The 22,584-nt window shown below is 45.0% G+C and overlaps 1 protein-coding gene across 6 annotated transcripts in view; it reads left to right on the top strand.

Moving 5' to 3' along the window:
* LOC144592686 (receptor-type tyrosine-protein phosphatase mu) overlaps positions 1–22,584 on the top strand; it is a 606,124-nt gene that overhangs the window by 155,837 nt on the left and 427,703 nt on the right. For all 6 annotated transcript variants that reach the window (XM_078397499.1, XM_078397500.1, XM_078397496.1 and 3 more), the window contains exon 6: positions 6,198–6,372. In XM_078397499.1, the coding sequence (XP_078253625.1) occupies positions 6,198–6,372 (175 nt within the window). The remainder of the gene's footprint in view (positions 1–6,197; positions 6,373–22,584) is intronic.

Genomic DNA, 22,584 nt, shown 5'->3' with positions numbered 1-22,584 from the left:
TGTAGGGTCCAAACTGGAATAATATAGAACTCGTGCACAGTCCCACAAATGCTTTATAACCTTTGGTCACACTCTCCAATGTCACTGCGGAATAAATCCAAAGACGTACAGGTATGTAGGTTAATTGGCTGGGCAAATGTTTTTTAAAAATTGTCCCTAGTGTGTGTAGGATAGTGTTAATGTGCGGGGATCGCTGGGCGGCGCCGACCCGGTGGGCCGAAGGGCCTGTTTCCGCGCTGTATCTCCAAATCTAAAAAAAAATCTAAAATCTAAAAATCAGAGACAGGTGATAATTGGTCGACTCAAACTCATTGGACCGAAGGGCTCCCCCATGTGATTCTTCCTATTAGATTTTGCTTCCTCTACTCTTTCTGGGAAATCATACTAACACACTGTATAAAAAATTCTCACCTCTCCCAGAACTGATTTCCGATTATCTTAAGCCTTGTCACCATTACAGTCCTCTGCAAGTGGAAATCATTTCTCCTGGCTGCTTAAAAACAATCTTCATCATTTTGAGCACCTCATTAAATGGCTCCTTCAGGAGCGTTGTGCCATCGGCTCCAGTCAGACCACATGACGGGAGTCTCTGATCTCTGGATCTATTCAGCAGGGACAATGGAGAGGTGTGACCAAAGGTTATAGAGTATTTGTAGGACTGTGTCCTAGCAACAAATCAATATCTCCAGGAGATGAAGCAATGCGAAGGGAAAGGGTCAAAACATCAGTCAACAGTCTCACTTACAGTGGAGCTGTCACTTGAGATGTGGAAAGGTTTTTTTTTACATTGATTAGATTTAATTGTAACCCATGCGGTTTTGCAGAAGATACATATTTTAAATGACTGGAAAAACAAGATTGTATAAAGTTATCTGCTTTTTTACAAAAAATAGCTACTGGTGGAAATTTTAGAAATCAGCTTTTAAGTCAGTCCCTGAGCATTGGTAGTCAGAGTAAAGAAGTAGAAGCCACAGTTTCATTACATGACCTGTCGGTCTGACGCACTCTTTTGAGGCTCCACACAGCTGGTTAACGTAAGACTTTAGACTTTAGAGATACAGCGCAGAAACAGGCCCTTTGGCCCACAAAGTCAGCACCGAACAGCAATCCGAACAGCCCCGTATACCAGCACTATCATACACACTAGAGACAATTTACACTTTTTACCAAAGCCAATTAACCTACAAACCTGTATGTTTTTGGAGTGTGGGAGGAAACCAGAGCACCCGGAGAAAACCCATGTGGTCACTGAAAAAATGCACAAACTCCAGACGGACAGCACCCATAGTCAGGATGAAATCCGGGTCTCTGGTGTTTTAAGGCAGGAGCTCTACCGCTGCGCCACCGTGACAACCCATGGAACAATGCTGAAAGATACACAGAGAGAACCCAGCATGAAAACAGAAAAGTAACTGGTTCCGTGATGGAGTGGTAACAGCAAAGTAACAGGAGAGGTAGTAGAGATACAAGCAACTGCAGAGGCTGGTTTACAAAAAAAAAGACACAAAGTGCTCGAGTAACTCAGCAGGTCAGGCAGCATTTCTGGAGAAAAGGTATAGGTGACATTTCAGGTCGGGACCCGGGTGGTAGTGGTGGGAGATACAATAGTTACGTATAAGAGGCATTTAGACAGTCACACGGATATGCAGGGTTGGTGTGATATGGATCAAAGAAGCAGAAGACTTGAGAGACACAGCGTGGAAACAGGCCCTTCGACCCACCGAGTCCACTCGGTGGGTCGAAGGGCCTGTTTCCACGCTGTGTCTCTCAAGTCCTCTGCTTCTTTGATCCATATCACACTAACCCTGCATATCCGTGTGACTGTCTACCAACCAGCGATTACCTCATATACTAGCACTATCCTACAAACTAGGGGCAATTTACAATTTGCAATTTGCAGAAGCCAATTAACCAACAAACCTGTACGCCTTTGGACTGCGTGAGGAAATTGGAGCACCCGGAAGAAACCCACGTGGTCATAGGGAGAATGCACTAACTCTGTACAAACAGCATCCGTAGGATCAAACCCGGGTCTCTGGCGCTGTAAGATAGCAACTCTACCACTGTGCCGCAGGAGTTTTAGTTTGGTCCATCCTGCCACCCAGGAGATTGGTTTATCCTGGCGTTATATTTGGCACGGACATTGTGGTCCAAAGGGCCGGTTCCAGTGCTGTATTTTGCTGATCTCTTTGAAAAAATATTTGGGAATGTAACCATTTTGTGCAAGGATATATCCAATTAATGGAAATGTTCACTTTATTTTATTATTTATGTGCTTTTAGATTCCAATGTGTCTCATTTTCAGTACATTTATTCAACTGGCCTATTAGATGCAACTTCATCTTATATTAAAGATCCATGTCAGTGTGCAGAATTCATATAACTATTTCAGATTCTACTCCTGGTAGACTTTGACTTAATTGCACTTCCTTTGAATAAAGGATTAATTGTGGCCGCTGTACATTGACAACTAATGGTGAAAGATCTGCATGTAGGATGCGCTTCACAAACAGAACTCACGTGGGATTCAGGGCAAGCTCGTCAATTGGGAGTAAAATTCGCTTGAATGTATGAGATGGAAGATTGTGGTACTAGAGTGTAGGAAGGAACTGCAGATGTTGGTTTAAACCGAAGATAAACACAAAAAGCTGAAGTAACTCAGCGGATCAGACAGCATCTCTGGAGAAATGGAATAAGTGACGTTTTGGATCGAGACCCTTCGTCAGACTCAGAGCCTAGAGGGTTGTTTTTCTGACTGGAGGCCTGTAACAAGTGGTGTGCTGCAGAGATCATTGTTGGGTTCACTGTTGTTCATTCGTTATATTGACAATATGGATGTGATCTTCAGTGGCGTGGAATTTGTGGAAGACACTAAAATTGGTGGTATGGGGCACAGTGAGGAAGTTTGCACAGGATTAACATGGAATCTTGATCAACTGAGACAATGGGTCGAGGAATGGCAGATGGAGTTTAATTCAGATAAGTGCAAGGTGCTGCATTTTGGTAGGACAAAGCAGGGCGGGACTGGTACAGTAGATGGCAGGGCACAGCAGAGTATTGTGGAACAGAGAGAGGTTGAGGAGTTCCATGAAGATGGCAGCATAGATGGATAGGATAATGAAGAAGGTGTTTTTGCTTGCATCGGTCAGGGTAACTAGTACATGAGTCCGCACTTGCCTTCATCGGTCCCACGTTTGCCTCCACTCGCTTCACATGAGGGGTAATTTACAGAAGCCAATTAACTCATAATCCTGCACACCTTTGGGATGTGGGAGGAAACCGGAGCACCTGGAGGAAACCCACGCGGTCACAGAGTGGACATGCAAACTCGGTGCAGACAATACCTGAGGTCAGGATCGAACCTGGGTCTCTGGTGCTGTGAGGCAGCAGCTCTACCAGCTGCGTTAATGGGCCATCTGCTCCTCTTTACAATAGTTCCATGGGATCTTTTATATCCACCAGAGAGGGAAGACATTTCCGTGGTTTAGTGCATCATCTAAAAGATCTAAAAGACTGTCTAACATACAGTCAAAACAGTGCTGCAATACTACCTTATCAAGCTATTGAACCATTCTACCACAACTAAAGAGCAGTCCTGTACTACTATCTACCTCTTTGGAGACTCTCAGACAATCTTTGATCGGACTTTACTAGCTTTATCTTGCACTAAACATTGTTCACATTATTCCCTTTATCGTGTTTCTGTACATTGTGGATGGTCCAATTGTAATCATGTATTTCCGCTGACTGGTTAGCACGTAACAAAAGCTTTTCGCTGCACCTCGGTAAAGGTGACAATAAACTAAACTAATCTAAACTAACCCTTATATGCAGTGCTTCCTTTTCAGGCCAATACTTGTGCCAACTTTCCTCTTACTCAAAGACAACTGTGCCGCTGCTAAGCGATTCTTTAAATGTATCAGGGCATTGGGTAAGGACAGTGTCAGGCTCACTAATGTTGCCCATGGTTATGCAACCTGTCATACCTACAAAGATTTGCAATGTACATGGGGAAAATTTAGAGAAAAGATATAAATATTTCAGATGACCTCTTTTACAGATGCTCCTCTTTCAGACCCGGTCCCAAGGAAGGATCCCGACCCGAAACATCACCTACCCATGTTCTCCAGGGATGCTGCCTGATCCACTGAGTTACTCCAGCATTTTGTGTCTGACCTCTTTCACACATTTTCCCAATGGCAATACTGACCCCGTTCTTTCTTTTCCAGTTCTGATGAAGGATCTTTGATCTGAAATGTGTTGGTTTCTCTTTGTACAAATATGTTTTTAATTTCACCGCATTTTCACTTTTCAGACTGATGTGAGCCGTGAAATATTGCCGACTGGTTTTGCTTCATGAACAATAATTTTCCCTTTGCTGTGCTCTGCCCTCTCATTGCAAGGCAGTAGCTCCATGCTGGGCTATGACTCTCTGTGCTCTTTGTTATCTCAGCCAAGAGGCTATTACTTGTCTGTGAACTTTGATCATGATTATCACAAGGCAGCCCGAACACAGACATCACAAACTATTTGTTGTAACTGGCACTGAAGCACATAGATCAAGCTAAAATAGGGATTCTTACATTATGAGCAAAAGCCAAAGTGTTGCAGGAACTCAGCAGGTCAGCCAGCATCTGGTGAGGGACTGGGCCAGCAAAGTTTTGGGTTGGGATCCTTCTTCAGACTACTTCTTCTGAAGAAGGGCCCCGACCCAAAATGCCGCCTGTCCATTTCCTCTCCAGAGCAGTTTGATGCACTGAGTTCCTCCAACACTTTTATTGCTCAGTCTGTTGCTCAGGATTCCAGCATCTGCAGTTTCTTCTGTCGCTGGAGCTGAGGAAGCAGTTCTACCAACTCATTACTGCCACGCCCCCCAGACCCCCTTGCAATGCTTGCCTGGCAGTTTCCCAGCAGGCTGTTCTTGCACCTCTCTGGATGGGAACTCAATGATTTTAACATCTAGTTTGGAGGGAAGAACTTGCAGATGGGCTGATCACTAGCATTGTTAGTTTATATTAGAAATACAGCACTGAGTCCACACCGACCATCGATCACCCTTTCACACTAATTCTATGTTATCCTACTTTCTCATCCACTCCCTACACACTAGGGGCAATTTACAAAGGCCACTTAACATAAAAACCTGTTGATCTTTGGGATGTGCGAGGAAACTAGAGCACCCAGAGAAAACCCACGCGGTCACAGGGTGAACGTACAAACTCCTGACAGACAGCACCCATAGTCTGGATTGAATCCCGGTCTCTAGCACTGCAAGAGTTACTCCAGCAACTCTACCCCTACGTCAGTATGCCTCCCATTCTCCCCCCTCTAATTTTACTCTTAATCAAGATCGGGATAACACTTCCATTTCACTCCACCCTGTCAACTTTCTGTGTACAAAGTGCAGGAGGAACTCAGCAAGTCAGGAAGCATCTGTGGTGGGAAATAGATGTTTCAAGTCTTGTCACTTCTTCAGAATCCCCCGACAGAGAAAGAAACGGGGAACTGTAGATGCTGATTTCTCAAGGAAAGACATAATATGCTGAAGTAACTCAGCAAGTCAGGCAGCATCCCTGGTAAACATGGATAGGTGACGTTTTGGATCAGGGTCCTTCTTGAGCCTGACCTGCTGAGTTACTCCAGCATTTGGTGTCTCCCTCCACCGATGCTGCATGACCAACTGAACTCTTCCAGCAGTTTGTTCAGGACTCAGGATTTCAGCATCTACAGGCTCTTTCATCTCTGTCAATTTCCTGACAGATGAAGTTGGTCAAATGAGGTCTTTCCAGTGGTGGCACGATGGGGCAGCGGTCGAGGCTGCCTTACTGCGCCAGAGACCTGGGTTCAATCCTGACTATGTATGCTGTCTGTACAGAGTTCATACGTTCTCCCTGTGACCTGCGTTGGCTTTCTCCAGTTGCTCCGATTTCCTCCCACACTCCACGACATGCAGGGTTGTGGGTTAATTGGCTTTGGTACAATTGTAAATTGTTCCTAGTGTGTAGGATAGTGCTAGTTTATGGGGATCGTGGTCGCTGTGGACTTGGTGGGCCTGTTTCTGCGCTGCATCTCTAAACAGTGTACAATTCCTCCTTGGCCTTGGGCTTGGTTGTGGTATTGTCAGGGTATTTTATTGCTCCTTGTGGACTGAGTGTATCCTCCTTTAACTTGCCCCCTTTTCCTGTTCTCCTCCCTAGCGGCGCAATGGAAACAACACGCACATCAAGGAGACCAAGGTGTTGAACCACCGACGATTTATAGCTACCTTCATGGTGCCCAACACCAAGCAGAGAGACACAGACCACTATCGCTGTGTGATTCAGTCGGAGAGAGGCGCTGGGGTGTCCAATTATGCAGAGTTAATTGTGAAAGGTTAGTTCACTTTTGCGTCTCTTTCCTCTCCTGACATATTGTTCACCACTACAATGGGAACATTGATGTTATACGGGAAGAAAGGATTTGGAATTTCTGATGAAGCAGCAGTTTTTTTTTCCACAGCGATCACTGAGAAAATAACCAATGAGTTCCTTTTGCTTAAACATAAACAGGGTTTGTCCAAAACATCCACATCTTTCGTTCTGTTTCACAAAATTATGAATGTCATCAATGGGACAGCACGGTAGTGCAGCGGTAGAGTTGCTGTCTTACAGTGCCACAGATCCGAGTTCAGTCCTGACTACGGATGCTTTCTGTATGGAGTTTATACGTTCTCCCCGTGACCGCGTGGGTTTTCTCCGGTTACTTCCCACACTCCAAAGACGTGCAGGTTTGTATTCACAAAATGCTGGAGTAACTCAGCAGGTCAGGCAGCATCTCAGGAGAGAAGGAATGGATGACGTTTCAAGTCGAGACCCTTCTTTAGACTGAAGAAGGGTCTCGACCCAAAAGGGCGCCAATTCCTTCTCTCCTGAGATGCTGCCTGACCTGCTGAGTTACTCCAGCATTTTGTGAATAAATACCTTCGATTTGTACCAGCATCTGCAGTTATTTTCTTACACTGCAGGTTTGTAGGTTAATTGACTTTGGTAAAATTGTAAATTGTCCCTAGTGTGTAGCATAATGTTGCGTAGTGTATGGGGATCGCTGGTTGGCGTGGACTCGGTGGGCTGAAGGGCCTGTTTCCGCACTGTATCTCTAAAGTCTAAAGTAAAGTCTAAAGTCATGTATAGACAATAGATTTTAAATATGGTTTGCTTTGCAATCCAATAATAGTGGTATCTTTTGGTCTAATATATGCAGATTGGGTACAAAACAGCCCCTTTTGTGAAGACACTTTCAACGTTAAAAATCCCTTTTCAACTTGCTGTGGCCGTCAGCCACGCCTGCCTACGTCACAATGGGAGAAGGTCCGCGCTTGCGCAGTTGGGAGCGGAGGGGGGCGGGACCCATCCGAATGATGGGAGTGGCGGCCATTGAGGGGGGGGGTGAGGAGAATGGAAGAGGCGGGAACTGAAGGAACTCTCCTGCTGCTGGCTGCCTGGGGCCAGGGTGAGTGGCTCCCTCTCCCCTTTCCTCTCCCCCGCCCAACGGCGTTGCTGGGCCCGCAGGAAAGGTTTGGGCCCAACGGGTCCACGCCCAGCTAGTAAACAACTAAAAATAAGTTCAGTGTGCGTACACACACATATATATATATATGCCAAAACATTATGACCACCTGCCTAATATCCTGTTGGTCCTCCGTGTGCCGCCAAAACAGCGCCGACCCACCGAGGCATAGACTCTACAAGACCCCTGAAGGTGTCCTGTGGTATCTGGCACCAAAATATTAGCAGCAGAACCTTCAAGTCCTGTAAGCTGGAGGTGGAGCCGCCGTGGATCGGACTTGTCAATCCAGCGCATCCCACAGATGCTCAATCGGATTGAGATCTGGAGAATTTGGAGGCCAGGGCAACACTGTGAATACTTCATCATGTTCCTCAAACCATTCCCGAACAATGTGTGTAGTTGGGCAGGGCTCATTTTCCTGCTGAAAGAGGGCACTGCCATCAGGGAATACCATTGCCATGAAGAGGTGTACCTGGTCTGCAACGATGTTTAGGTAGGTGACACATGTCAAATTGACATCCACACGAATGGCCGGACCCAAGGCTTCCCAGCAAAACATTGCCTAGAGCATCACACTCTCTCCACCGGCTTATCGTCTTCCCACAGTCGGTTCGGACCAGGCGGAATAGCCTCCGTTGCCCTCGCGCATCGATGAGCCTTGGGCGCCCAACACCCTGTCGCCGGATTGTGGTTTGTCCCTCCTCGGACTACTGTCGGTAGGTACTCATCACTGCTGACCAGGAGCACCACACAAGCCTTGCCGTTTCAGAGATGCTCTGAACCAGCCATCTGGCCATAACAATTTGGCCCTTGTCAAAGTCGCTCAGGTCTACTCCTGCCCAATTTTCCTGCATCTAACACATCAACTCCAAGAACTGACTGCTCACTTGCCCTTGTATGGCCCAGGTACCATTGTAACAAGATATTCAATGTTATTCACTTCACCTGTCAGTGGTCATAATGTTTTGGCTGACCGGTGTATGTATATATATATATATATATAAATATAATGTGTATGTGTGTGTATAAACGATGATAGTGCAATACTATGCAAACACCATAATAAGCAATCAAAAAGAATTTCCTCTATATGTGTCTATATAAAAAGTTTATATATATAGTGCAAAGATAAAGACAAGACAATGGCCCCAAGTTTAAGTAGTATGGAATATATAGCATCCTTGTATTCCTGGCTTCCACCCACCCTCAATCAGACATTCCTCACTTCTACTTTAATGCTACCAATTGCCCGAAATATGTACTCCATGTTTATTAAGATTTCTGCTTGTGTAATTGTGTTCTCCTGTGCATTCTATTGGAATCTTTCATTATTGTACGCACCTCAACTGAAATACACTCAGCAATTTCTGTTTTCATCTTTCAAAGGAAAAAATACGTATCTTCTTACATATGTTACACTTCGTCAGAAGCTGTTGTATTTACCACATTATGCTTCTGTAATGACAGTCCTGGTGCTATATTTAGGTATGGATCAGCTGCGTAATATATCAATAGATTATTTGCGCAAACAGCCACCGAACTGCACTTGTGCTTGGCCAACTTTCCATTTTATTTCCGTCACTCCATCAGCAACAACCTCCTTTCAGCACAACAAAATAAAGCATCCCAAAATGCGCACAATGCGCCACCCAATCGAATTTGGGCGACACCGTGGTGCAGTTAGTATGACCACTCTTCCAGACCATCAGCATTCTAGATTAATTCCTGATTCATTGCTGCCTTGTGTGGAGTTTGCTGTTTCTGCCAGTGACAATGAGGTTTTCCTCCAGGTATTGTGGTTTCCTCCCTCAGGGCGGTAGATTAATTGTCCACTGTAAATTGCCCCCTCGTGTGTCGGTGGTGGTAGAATGTTGGGGAGTTGATGAGAATGTGTGGAGAGAACGTGGATGTGGAAAGGTAGTTTCCAGAAACGGGACAGTCTAGAACCAAAGGGCAGAGCCTCCGGAAAAAAGGACGTACTTTTAAAAAGATAAGGAGGAATTTCTTTAGCCAGAGGGTGGTGAATCTATGGAATTCAATGCCCCAGAAAGCTGTGGAGGCCAAGATATTGGGTATTTTTAAAGTGGTGATTGAAAGGTTCTTGATTAGGAAGGGTGTCAAAAGATCGGGGCAGAAGACAGGAGAGTGGGGTTGAGAGGGAAAAATAGATCAGCCATGACTGAATGGTGGAGTAGATTCAATGGCCTAATTCTGCTCCTATGTCTTATGGTCCAATATAAAAATGGGATTATTTTAGGATTAGTGTAAGTGGGTAATGGATGGTCAGTGTGACTTGTTTCTGTGCTCTATGACTCTATGATTAAAACAAAAATTTGTTCAAAATGGAAGCACAGCAGTGAAATGCAGAGGTTCAGAATGGACATTTCAGAAGTTAAGACCCAGGTAGATGGAGGCAAGACCACCTATGGGAGAGTTTAGGAAAGTTTAGCAGTTTGGTAAGATGATTATAACCAAGTGATCAAAGAGGTCACTATCGAAGGTATCACAAAATGCTGGAGTAACTCAGCAGGTCAGGCAGCATTTCTGGAGAGAAGGAATGCTGCCTGACCTCCAGAGATGCTGCCTGACCTGCTGAGTTACTCCAGCACTTTGTGATACCTTCGATTTGTACCAGCATCTGCAGTCATTTTCCTACACAAAGAGGTCACTACAATGTGTTATGGTAGAAGTGTACTGACAATGAACCTTTGTTGGAAAGGACTGGTACTCTTTATTTTGACTGCATTTGCTAGGGTTATTGCTTCCTTGAATACCAAGAATAGTTTTTTTTGCCTGTTAACATGTCTTCAGGAGCTACAAATAAATCGTAAATTCAAGCATTAGAATACATCTTGAGGAATTTGCTTCAACTAAATTAATGATGCCCACCCTTGGTGCTAATCAGCGTACGTCGCGAATTAGATTTGAGTTTGATTTTAAATATAGCCTTTTGATAGTGCTCATGAAGCTTTATAAACATGACGCATTGGTAATGCGCTTGATTGGTTTTATTCTTTTGCATCTCTTTTAGTTGGGGGGAAAGGAGGGGGGGGTGTCAAAGGGTGATCTGCAGCAGTCGATTAACCACTGCTCATCTCGGGCAAGTCAAGTGGAGTCTATTGTTATACGCACAGTATGGTGAGGTGCGGGTAAAATGACGGCATCACGGGTACTTAGACTCAAACACCCAAAAACATAAATTATACATGGATTCAGCAAGACAGAGAAAAGGAAAGAGGCTGCACAATACAAACTGAAAACAAGTCCATGGTAATGGAAGAAATGATAAGTAATGTTCCACAGGAAAATAACTGCAGATGCTGGTACAAATCGAAGGTATCACAAAATGCTGGAGTAACTCAGCAGGTCAGGCAGCATCTCTGGAGAGAAGGAATGTGAATAATGTTCCATTGTCGAGCTAGGATTAGGGTTAAGCAGGTTGTATCAAGGACTTGATGTTTAATTTTAGAGTAGAGATATAGTGTGAAAATATGCCCTTCAGCCCACTGAGTCTGTGCCGACCAACGATTACCCCAACACTAGCTCTATCCTATAGGAACAGAAGCTAATTAACCTCCAAACCTGCACGTCTTTGGGATGTGGGAGGAAACCGAAGCACCCAGAGAAAACCCGTGCAGTCACATGAAGAACGTACAAACTCCTTACAGAGAGCACCCATAGTCAGGTTCGAACCCGGGTCTCTGGCGCTGTAAGGCAGCAACTCTACCGTGGCGCCACTGTGCCACCCATAGTGGCACAGGCTGTAGGACCCGTGGCTGTAGGTTGATGGTTGCAGGAAAGTCGCTGTTCCTCAACCTAAGTGGTGTGGGACTTCAGGCCTCTGTACCTCTTGCCCAATGGTAGCAGTGAGAAGAGGACACTGCCCAGATGTTGGGGATTCCTGATGACAGATGCCGCCTTCTTGAGACATATCCGTCTGTAGTTGTTCCCGATGACGGGGAGGTTGTGCCCATGATGGAACAGGTGAGTCCACCAATCTCTGCAGTCTCTCGTGTTCCTGTGTGTTGCAATTCCCATATCAGGCCATGGTACAACCAGCCAAGATACTTTCCACAGTACATTTGTACGTCTGTTAGAATATTCAGTGAGTGTCGAATCTCTTTAAACTTCATGTTTTTGGATAGGAAAAGCGTGATTTACTTACTCAGCGTGCATAAATAGAGGTTTGTATTGGTGGACGAATATAATTTGTCCAGATTATGCTGCAGTGTTTGCTTTAGATTGGGCAGAAGTGTAGGTGAAGTTTGCTGGTAGAAAGAAGGGAGGGGAGAAGGGTTCAATGTGGCAGAAGGGCACTACTTCCACTTCGATGTTGAGCGATATTCAAGTCGCAGCTTGTGGTGCTGCTTCCTCACAGATCCAGAGACCCAGGTTCCATTCCAACCTCTCGTGCTCTAAGTGTGGAGTTTGCATGTTCTCCCTGTGATTGCGTGGGTTCCCCCAGGTACTCTGGTTTCCTCTCACATTCTAAAGACGTGCAGGTTGGCAAGTTATTTAGCCATTCTAAATTGCCCCTAGTTTGTATGTGAGTGGTAGAAATTGGTGGGAGTGTTTGAGAACGTGGGAAGAATAAAATGGGGTGAATGCAGAGTTGCTGTAAATGGGGTATTTCACAGTCAGAAGAGGGTCACTGGCCAAAGGATGACTATAACGATGATGGGATGAGCCTTGGCCTTTCAGTGAAGCAAGTACCTGTAGCGTGCAAAGCAGATATAATGCTGCACTTTCCATTGGGAGAGCTCACAGTACATGAGACTGATAAAATAGCTCAAGGCCACACTTCTATTAGCAGTTAATGGGCCGGCAATGCAATTAGTGCATTTTCAACCAGACTGCTGCAGGTGCCCTGTAATGGAGTGATCATAACACACTCAAAAGTTTTAAAATACTGCCTGTGTTTAAATAATATTGACATTGCTCATCTCAGTAGGTTGATAAGAGAATAAATGAACATCGCATTTTGGGTCAGTCTGATTGTGAGTTGTGTGGGTGGATAGAAAACCATGGCTTTGCACATCTTGTAATAAGATGGAACTGCAGATGCTAGTTTATACCAAAAATAGACACAAAGTGCTGGAGTAACTCAAAGGGTCAGATAGATTTAGATTTAGAGATACAGCACGAAAACAGGCCCTTCGGCCCACCGAGTCCGCACCGCCCAGCGATCCCCACACATTAACACTATCCTACACACACTAAGGACAATTTTTACATTTACCCAGTCAATTAACCTACATACCTGTACGTCTTTGGAGTGTGGGAGGAAACCGAAGATCTCGGAGAAAACCCACGCAGGTCACGGGGAGAACGTACAAACTCCGTACAGACGGCGCCTGTAGTCAGGATCGAGCTTGAGTCTCCGGCGCTGCATTCGCTGTAAGGCAGCAACTCTACCGCTGCGCCACCGTGCCGCCCCTAGTATCTCTGGAGAACATGAATAGGTGACGTTTCTGGTTGGGACCCTTCTTAAGAAGGGTCCCTCCTCGAAACGTCACCTATCTATTTTCTCCAGGGATGTTTTGCTTGACCTGCTGAGTAACTCTGGCACTTAATGTTTATCTTTTGTAAATAATGGTCTCGTGTGTACATCTCCAGGCTCTCCGACTTCCCTGTTAAAATACTCAACATTTTAGGGTCATAAAGTCATGAGTTACAGAACCAGTTCCTTCGGCCCACTGAGTCCACACTCGTCGAGGATGATGGTCTACGTTCCATTGTGCAGAACGAAGACGCCTGTGCTTGTGTTTGTTTAATGTTTACGATGTTGCACTCCGAGAAGCACACGGTCCTTCACAAATCAATCAACTAATTCCAATGGCAAGGGAACCAAGACGATTGGAACTGATAGATCTGTTGCAGCTTTCATCCGCCTTCACAGCCGTTGTTCAAGATAACTTTGTCCGCCTAGTTCACCGTTGAGGTCTTGTAGGTTGGATCGTTCTTAGTCTGGACCCTCATCCTCGACCTTACCGCCATGGGTGGCCCTACCGGAAGCTGGTGCTTCTGACGGCATCGCTCTCGGAATCATGGGGGCACCCAATCCTCTTTACCACAAGGTGAACGATCCGGAGGAATTCTACGCTATGCTAATTCTACGCTAAATTGTGCACTTGCCTCAGCTCCCCCATCTCTGTCACTCACCCTCAGACTAGGGGCAATTTACAGTGGCTAATTAATCTCCCAACCTCCATGGCTTTGGGATGTGGGAGGAATCAAGAACTCTCTACGGAATCCCACATTTGGTCAATGGTGCTTTATCGCAAATGAAGAGTGAAATTATTTTTTTGCTTACAGTTCTGTAAAGTATTGCCATACCTAAACACAATTCCCGGTTAGCAATGTGTACAGAAATAGTCCACTGAGACTGCATACAAGAAGCAGCAGGTTTTGGCACCATTTTCAATGTTTAGTCCGCGCTCTTGGCCTTATGATGGCGCCTGTCCAATTGATTCTTAAATGTTGGGATAGTCCCTGCCTCAGCAACCTCCTCTGGCAGCTTGTTCCATACACCCACCACCCTTTGTGTGAAAAAGTTACCCCTCAGATTTGTATTAAATCTTTTCCCCTTCACCTTAAACCTATGTCCTCTGGTCCTCGATTCACCTACTTTGGGCAAGGACTCTGTGATCTACCCAATCTATTCCTCTCATGATTCTATAAGATCACCCCTCATCTTCTGCGCTCCAAAGTATAGAGACCCAGCCTACTCAACCTTTCCCTATAGTTCAGACCCTCTAGTGCTGGCAACATCCTTGTAAGACTTCTCTGTACACTTTCCATCTTGACAATATCTTTCCTATAACATGGTGCCCAGAACTGAACACAATACGTTGGGGCTTGGAGACGTCCTCGACAGCCGACCTTGAAGTTGCAAAAGGCCAGACCCTAATTCACTCTCCTACCAAACTTGCTCCTTCCGTCGGTCTTCTCTAGCTCATTTCTCTCCGGTCTCTGGTCTTTGGGGACCAAGCAGGGGCCAGCTTGGCCGTTTCCCCCTACAGGCCGCAGCCCGCCAGGTCTTCTGCCGAAATATTTGAAGTATTTGAAGGGTGGCACGGTGGCGCAGCAATTGAGTTACTACCTTACAGCATCAGAGAGCAGGTTTTGATCCTGACTATGGTTGCGATCTGTACGGAGGTTATACATTCTTCCCATGACCTGTGAGGGTTTTCTCCAGCAACTCCTATTTCCTCCCATATTCTAAAGACATGCAATTAGCTTGGAAAATTTGTAAATTGTCCCTAATGTGTGTGGGACCGTATCAATGTGCGGGGATTTCTAGTCAGCGTGGACTAGATGGGCCAAAGGGCCTGTTGGTGTGCTGTATCTCTAAAACTAAAAACTAAATTTGATACTGCAAAGTATTTGAGGAAGTATCTTGGGGCATATGACTTTGCTAAAGGTGCTGTATAAATACATGCTGCTCAGGATGTGTAGGAAAATAACTGCAGATGCTGGTACAAATCAATGGTATCACACAATGCTGGAGTAACTCAGCAGGTCAGGCAGCATCTTGGAGAGAAGGAATGGGTGACGTTTCAGGTCGAGACCCTTCTTCAGGTCTCATTCCTTCTTCACCCATTCCTTCTCTCCAAGATGCTGCCTGACCTGCTGAGTTACTCCAGCATTTTGTAATACTTGTTGCTCGGAGTTTTTGTTCAGTGTTTTTGATTTCACAAAGTATTTACTTTTATGGGAGATGGTTTAGTGAGAGCATAAAAACGATGCACTTTTAATGATTTAACGGGCTATGTGCGACATGTAAATTAGCATTAATTCTAAAGAACAGGGCCATCTGCTGTAAGCTGTCTGGTCGTATTTCCTTCTTTACAACATGAAGTGTGCCTTGAATGTGATTTCATTGGCCGCAATGTATTAGAGGATGAATTCATCGTCCAGCTTCCTCTTTCTGCTGAAGTGAGGGAGGATCATGAATATTGATGTTGCCCCTTTGCTGGAATAAACAATCATCCCTCTTGCCATTCAAGGAATCCAGATGGAATGAGTATGCATAAAGATGCCAGATGGCAACTGAATGCTGTACCAGGTTGCCTGCCGTTTGTATCTCTCAACATTCAATGGGAAAACAGTCAATGAGTGCAACAGGGTACTGGAGGGAACTGATCATCCATTGGAAGTTGCCCTGCAATTTATTGCACTGCGTTGTGTAGTGTACATAGATAAGGTAGACAGACAGAACCTTTCCCCAGGATGGAAATGTCACATACTGTGGGTCTGTGGAACTCTTTGCCACAGAGGGCTGTGGAGGCCAAGACAGTGGATATTTTTAAGGCAGAGATAGATAGATTCTTGATCAGTACAGGTGTCATGGATTATGGGGGGAAGGCAGGAGAATGGGGTTAAGAGGGAGAGATAGATCAGTCATGATTGAATGGTGGAGTAGACTTGATGGGCTGCATGGCCTAATTCTACTCCTATTCCTTATGACCTTATGATCTTATGATACTAGAAGGCATAGGTTTAAGGTGGTGGGGGCCAAAGTTTAACGTCAATGCGCGGGGCAAGTTTTTTACACACAAGGTGGTGAGTGCCAGGGACGTGCTGCCAGTAATGGTGGTGGAGGTAGATACAATACTGGCATTTGAGAGACTTTTGGGTAGGCACATAGATATGCAAGGAATGGATGGGTTTGGATTATGTTATGCATCTAAGAGTTGGCCTTGGCACCATGTTCGGCACAGGCATTGTGGGTCAAAGGGCCTGTTCCAGTGCTGTACTGTTCTATATTATTCAGTGCTCATATTGAGGTTTTCTCTGTATTGGCGAAATGAACTGCAGATTAGGTAATTCAGCAAATAAAAACAGATGGAGATAATTAATCTTGCCGGTCAACCTGAGTTTCCATTCACCTGATTCTTCAATTCCATGTCTCACTCTCATACTACTCTCTTGGTCTTCATTCACCCCCATTGCTTTAAGGATAAAAGTGCAGCAATTTAGAGTTGCAAGTTAACAAACCATTACAGAGGAGCAATCAACAAATAGAAAGAAGAGTCTTGTACATACTGTGTTGTACAATCAGCTTCAGTTAATGCTAATGTGGATCCCTATAAAACAGCAGAGTGGTGAAAGAAGTACTTACACTGGAGACAATCAGTAATGTTATTCTAAGTATCAGTGCCATTACTCGTAATCTCCACACAAGATTTAGATGTTGGAGCAAATAACTTATCATTGCAGTTTGTTGCTTTCAAACTAAGGAAGACGAACATTGGGGGAGAATGGAAAATACATCAGAAAACTTACAGAAAGCACAAAAAGTAGGAAATGTTTAAGTAACATTTAGACATGGAGACATGAGAGGCATAGTTTGGGTAGACAGTCAGAATCTTTTTCCCAGGATGGAACCATCAAATACTGGAGGGTATAGCTTTCAGAGGAGAGAGGCAAAGTTTAAAGAAGATGAATGGGGCAACGTTTTGCCACAGAGGGTGGGGTGTGCCTGGAAAGCATTACCAGGGTAGTTTTTTGACACTTATCTCATAAGATCATAAGACGTAGAAGCAGAATTAGGCCATTCGGCCCATCGAGTCTGCTCCACCATTTGACCATGGGTGATCTATTTTTCCCTCACAACCCCATTCTCCTGCCTTCTCTCTGTAACCATTGACACCCTTACTAATCAAGAACCTATCAATCTCCACTTTAAAAAACACACAATGACTTGGCCTCTACAGCCATCTGTGGTTCTGAATTCCACAGATTCACCATCCTGACTCATTTTTAAATGTTACAATTGAATCGGCTTCTCCTCCTACATGTGACAATACATTCCAGTATCTGGTCACTTACTGCTTCGTATCACTCTTGGTTATTTTGCCATTTATGGAGTCATAGAGTCACACAGCTCAGAAACAGGCCCTATGGCACAATTTGCACATGTCGACCAAGATGCTCCATCTAAGCTAGACCCACCTGCCCACGTTTGGTCCATATCCCGTTAAACCATTCCTATCTATGTACCTGTCCACATGTCTTTTAAATGTTGTTGTAGTACCTCTCCCAACTACCCTTTCTGACAGAGGATCGACACAAAAAGCTGGAGTAACTCAGTGGGACAGTCAGCATCTCTGGAGAGAAGGAATGGGTGACGTTTCAAGTCGAGACCCTTCTTCAGACTTCTTCAGTCTGAAGAAGGGTCTTGACCCGAAACATCACCCATTCCTTCTCTCCAGAGATGCTGCCTGTCCCGCTGAGTTACTCCAACGTTTTTGTGTCGATCTTCGGTTTAAACCAGCATCTGCAGTTTCTCATTCCCCTTTCTGGCAGCTCATTCCATATACCCACCCCTCAGTTTAAATTTACTATTGCAATATTTAAGAAACATTTAGACAGGCACGTGGATAGGATAGGTATAATAATAATAATAATAATATATTCCTTTATTTGTCCCACACCGGGGAAATTTGCAGTGTTACAGCAGCAAAGTGGATAGCAAGAGACATTCATTATAAATAAAGATAAGGATAATTGTCATCATTTACTGTGTTTTTTCTTTACTGTTACTGTTAACTGGTCTGTTGACTGGTCTGCTGGGAGTAGCGCTGGTTGTGCAGTCTCACAGCAGCGGGAAGGAAGGACCTCTGATATCTCTCCTTCACACACTTGGGGTGAAGGAGTCTGCCACTGAAGGAGCCGTATAGAGGGATATGGGCCAAACACAGGCAGGTGTGACTAGTGTTAGATGGGGCATGTTGGTCGATGTGGGCAGGTTGGGCCACAGGGCCTGTTTCCACACTGTCTGACTCTATGACTCTAAATCTTTCCGCTCTCACCATTGTTATTCATTCTATGTCCCTGAGTTTGTGAGTCCTATGGCAATGGGAACAGCTTCTCTTTCTGCTCTGTCTGTGCATATCGCGATTTTAAATAGATCTATCTCGTTTCCAAGGAGAACAACCTCAGCTTCTCAGTTCAAACCACAACTCAAAATTTTGTCACACGGAATAATTTGCATGTGCAGAGAATTCAGATGGAATGTGAAATATCATGGTGTGTAATCGAGTTGTGGAGTGAGAGAGCCATGTAGCGCACAAACAGGGCCTCTGGCTCATCACATCCGAGGCATCTCAGTGGTGCAGCCGCAGAGCTAAATAAGAGTAATAAATAGGGTAGACAGGCAGAACCTTTTTTCCCAGGGTGGAAGTGTCAAAGACTGGAGAGCGTGGCCGTAAGCTGTGAGGGGACAAAGCTTAAGTGAGATGTGTGGGGAAGGGTTTGTACAGAGAGGATGGTGGAGCCTGGAACATGCTGGTGGTGGAGGCAGATATGATCCTGGCATTTAAGAGGCTTTTAGATTGACACATTGATATGCAGAGGATGGAGGAATTTGGCTCACATTCAGGCAGAGGAGATTTGTTTAACCTGGCGCGATGTTCGACTTTAATATTATGGGCTGAAGGGCCTGTGCCTGTGCTGTTCCTTGTTCCATGTAATTGTGCCTTTAGCTTTTATTTTAAAGTTTAGAGATACAGCGCAAAAACAGGCCCTTTGACCCACCGAGTCCGCGGCGCCCAGCAATCTCCCGTACACCAGCACTATCCTGCAAACTAGGGACAATGTACGATTACATAAGCCAAATTAACCTACAAACCAGTACGTCTTTGGAGTGTGCGAGGAAACCGGAGCACCGAGAGAAAACCTACGCGGTCGCAGGGGGAACGTGCAAACTCCGTAGAGACTCATAGTCAGGATCAAACCCGGATCTCTGGCGCTGTAAGGCATCAAGTCTACTGCTATGTCACTGTGCTATTACTATGGGGTAGGCAGAGGGGTGTCAAAGGGGTAGAGGCTGAATTCAGGGTACTAATTCCGCACTGATTTGGCTTGGAACAGATTGCAACTATGCAAATTGCATCGGTACAATTTATCATTGACATCAATGTCCAGATCTAGATCTCCAGTATTTTCGTGGGCTGGGGTTTCTGTCATTACAAACAGCAGTGAAGACAAGCTGTCAGTCTTGGTGTCATTATGACAGCAGATTCTGGGCCATGGTATCTGCTAATAAATCCAGTCGGGAGTAAAATTTGTTATTATTTACTATTTGTAAATGTGTTGGTTTTGAAAAATGCAGTTAAAGTGCAACAGCGGGCTCTGTAATATCTCAGCTTGGAGTTTGGTCTGTCTGCAGTGTGAATTGGGAATTGATCTTGCTGATATTCTTCCCATTATTTCATTCCATTTCATCTCACCATTTCCACTGCCTCTGATATTTTATCCCATATTACTTGGCTTGTAAACATCTTGAAATCTGAACAAATTGTAATGTACGCTCTGTAACTTGATCAGCTTTTGGAACAAAGACAAATCATTAACAAGATGGAATATGAATGTTAAGATCCTCGCAGCCAAGTCTCATGCTGTGTTTTTATTAAGGAAAATAAACACCAGCTGCATTGTTCAATACATATTCAATTTTTTCCTGGAATGTAATTGCTGGAAATAAGCTGCCGTTGTTGTCCTTCCTCTAAGATTTATGTATCTCTTATTATTTCGAATACATACATAGAAAATCAGGGGGAATCAATACGTATTCCGTGGACGGTCATCACCATATAAACCACCTGCTATATACTTTGAGCATGACAATATTTTCTCTCCCTCTCTCCTTTCCCTCTTACCCTGTATCTCTCTGCCGTTCGATCGCTCCTATTTGGTAAATTGTGTTATATCCTGTAATATTTTTACCCGAGTCTTAGTTTTTATTGCTTTATTCACTCCTCTTATTCTGTTCCTTCAAATACAGTTGCACATCTCGCAGAAGGTCTTTGTTATCACTCCCAAGAATTAGGTTATAACATTATACTATGGCGAGTCCGGAAAATTGTTGGTTGTAGAAGAAGTTTATTGCGACAGCAATATTCGAATACAAAGGTTAAACAACAAGGTAAAGGACAACCATCAAAAACTCACTGTCTTCTTCGAAGACTTCTCTGAACTGAACCTTTTCGGGCGCCAAAAGCGCACATGACCACGCTGTCCAATCAGCGATGTCGCTCTCTGGACCAATCCCTACGGTCGCGCTCACACGTGACCTTGCTGGCCAATCTGAGGGTTCGACGACCCGGACCATTCTCTATGGTCGCTACAATACTATGATTGTAGGGAGAGCCCCTGTAATCTGTGGAACAGCGGCAGTCAAACATAGTCATAGTCATACAGTGTGGAAACCAGGCCCTTCGGCCCAACCTGTCCACACCGACCAACATGTCCTGCCTACATGTCCCACTACCCTGTGTTTGGACCATATTCGTCTAAACCTGTCCTATCCATGTACCTGTCTAATTGCTTCTTAAAAGTTGCGATAGTCCCTGCTTTTAAACATTGCGATATTCCCTGCTCTTAAATGTTGTGATAGTCCCTGCATTATGTTACATTAAGTGACTGTTTCCCTCAAACTTGAACTGCCAGCCTTATATGATTTGTGTCTCAGCCTAAATAAAATGGCAGAAAGTGGCCAAAGACTACTCACCCCCACCCACCATTTCCACCAAAGTCCCCTTGAGAGGTTTGGGGTGTGGCAACGAGGAAAGTTTAGAGATGGACGGTCACGGTGGTGCAGCGGTAGAGTTGCTGCCTTAAAGCGAATGCAGCGCAGGAGACCCGGGTTCAATCCTGACTACGGGAGCTGTCTGTACGGAGTTTGTACGTTCTCCCCGTGACCTGCCTGGGTTTTCTCCAAGATCTTCGGTTTCCTCCCACACTCCAAAGACATATAGGTTTGTAGGTTAATTGGCTGGGTAAATGTGAAAATTGTCCCCAGTGAGTGTGGGATAGTGTTAATGTGTGGGGATCGCTGGTCGGTGCGGAACCAGTGGGCCGAAGGGCCTGTTTCCGCGCTGTATCTCTAAACTGAAACTAAACTAAAAGATACAGCATGGACACAGGCCCTTTGTGTTACCAAGTCCACGCTGACAATATATCACCTAATCGTACTAGATATTTATCATCCTACCTTCTCATCCACTCTTTACACACTCGGGGCAAGTACAGTGGCCAATTAACATCCAAAGACCCACACTTCTTTGGGAGGAAATCGGAGCAACCGAAGCAACTGCACACAATCACTGGGAGAACATACAAACTCCACGCAGACAGCACCCAAGATCGGGATTGAACCAGGGTCTCTAGCGTTGTGAGGCAACAGCTCCACCAGCTGCACCACTGTGCCACCCAGCCTTACAAGTAAAAAGTCTTTACTTTTTAAATGTAAGACTGTCTCCTACAAGTTTTGCACCCGGTAGGTTAATTTGTCTCCTGTAAATTGGCATTCAGTGTGTAGCTGTGACACAGTGTCTGGGAGTAGCTTACTTTTAGTTTAGAGCCACAGAGTGAAAACATGCTTTTCAACCCACCGGGTCTACGCTGACCATTAATCACCTGTTCAAGCTAGTTCTAGGTTATCCCACTTTCTCACCCACTAGGAGCAATTTACAGAGGCCAATTAACCTACAAACCCACAGTTTTGGGGATATCGGAGGAAACCGGAGCACCTGGAGGAAACCCACACGGTCAAAGGAGGATTGTCCTCCTGGGTTGTTTGACACAGCAGTGGGTTTCCCAGTGGAATGTACTCTGCCCTGAGACTCCCCATTTGCAGCTGAATTCTAGAGCCATATCCCAGGGTCAGTCGCAAGCCTGTAGAGCATTCAGAATGAAGCACGCATGAAGATGGTGGCTTCCGCTCTGTTCAAAGGCACAGGTACTGGACAGCGACATCTTCATTTCCCCGTTTCCACTTGCAACACCTCATATGCCTTTTCCTTAGCCCTTTCATTAACTCCCGGGCAAGTGAGATATGGATGTTTCTGCTCCTTACTCAGAAGATAGAGTGGCAACATGAAAGCTGGATGTGCGGGGTCCCAATCCATCTTCAGTGGTATTTATGAAGAGAAGAAAGAAGCATTGTTTTTGCAGAATTGAATCAAACTTCACTTACAATAGAAAGAGGGAGATTATATTAATTTCTAAATGGCCAGGTCAAACCCAATCAAG

The sequence above is a fragment of the Rhinoraja longicauda genome, chromosome 4 (genome assembly GCF_053455715.1).
Source record: "Rhinoraja longicauda isolate Sanriku21f chromosome 4, sRhiLon1.1, whole genome shotgun sequence".
Taxonomy (NCBI): domain Eukaryota; kingdom Metazoa; phylum Chordata; class Chondrichthyes; order Rajiformes; family Arhynchobatidae; genus Rhinoraja; species Rhinoraja longicauda.
The sequence above is the reverse complement of the archived record's forward strand: the minus strand, read 5'-3'. Positions and strand labels throughout refer to the sequence as shown.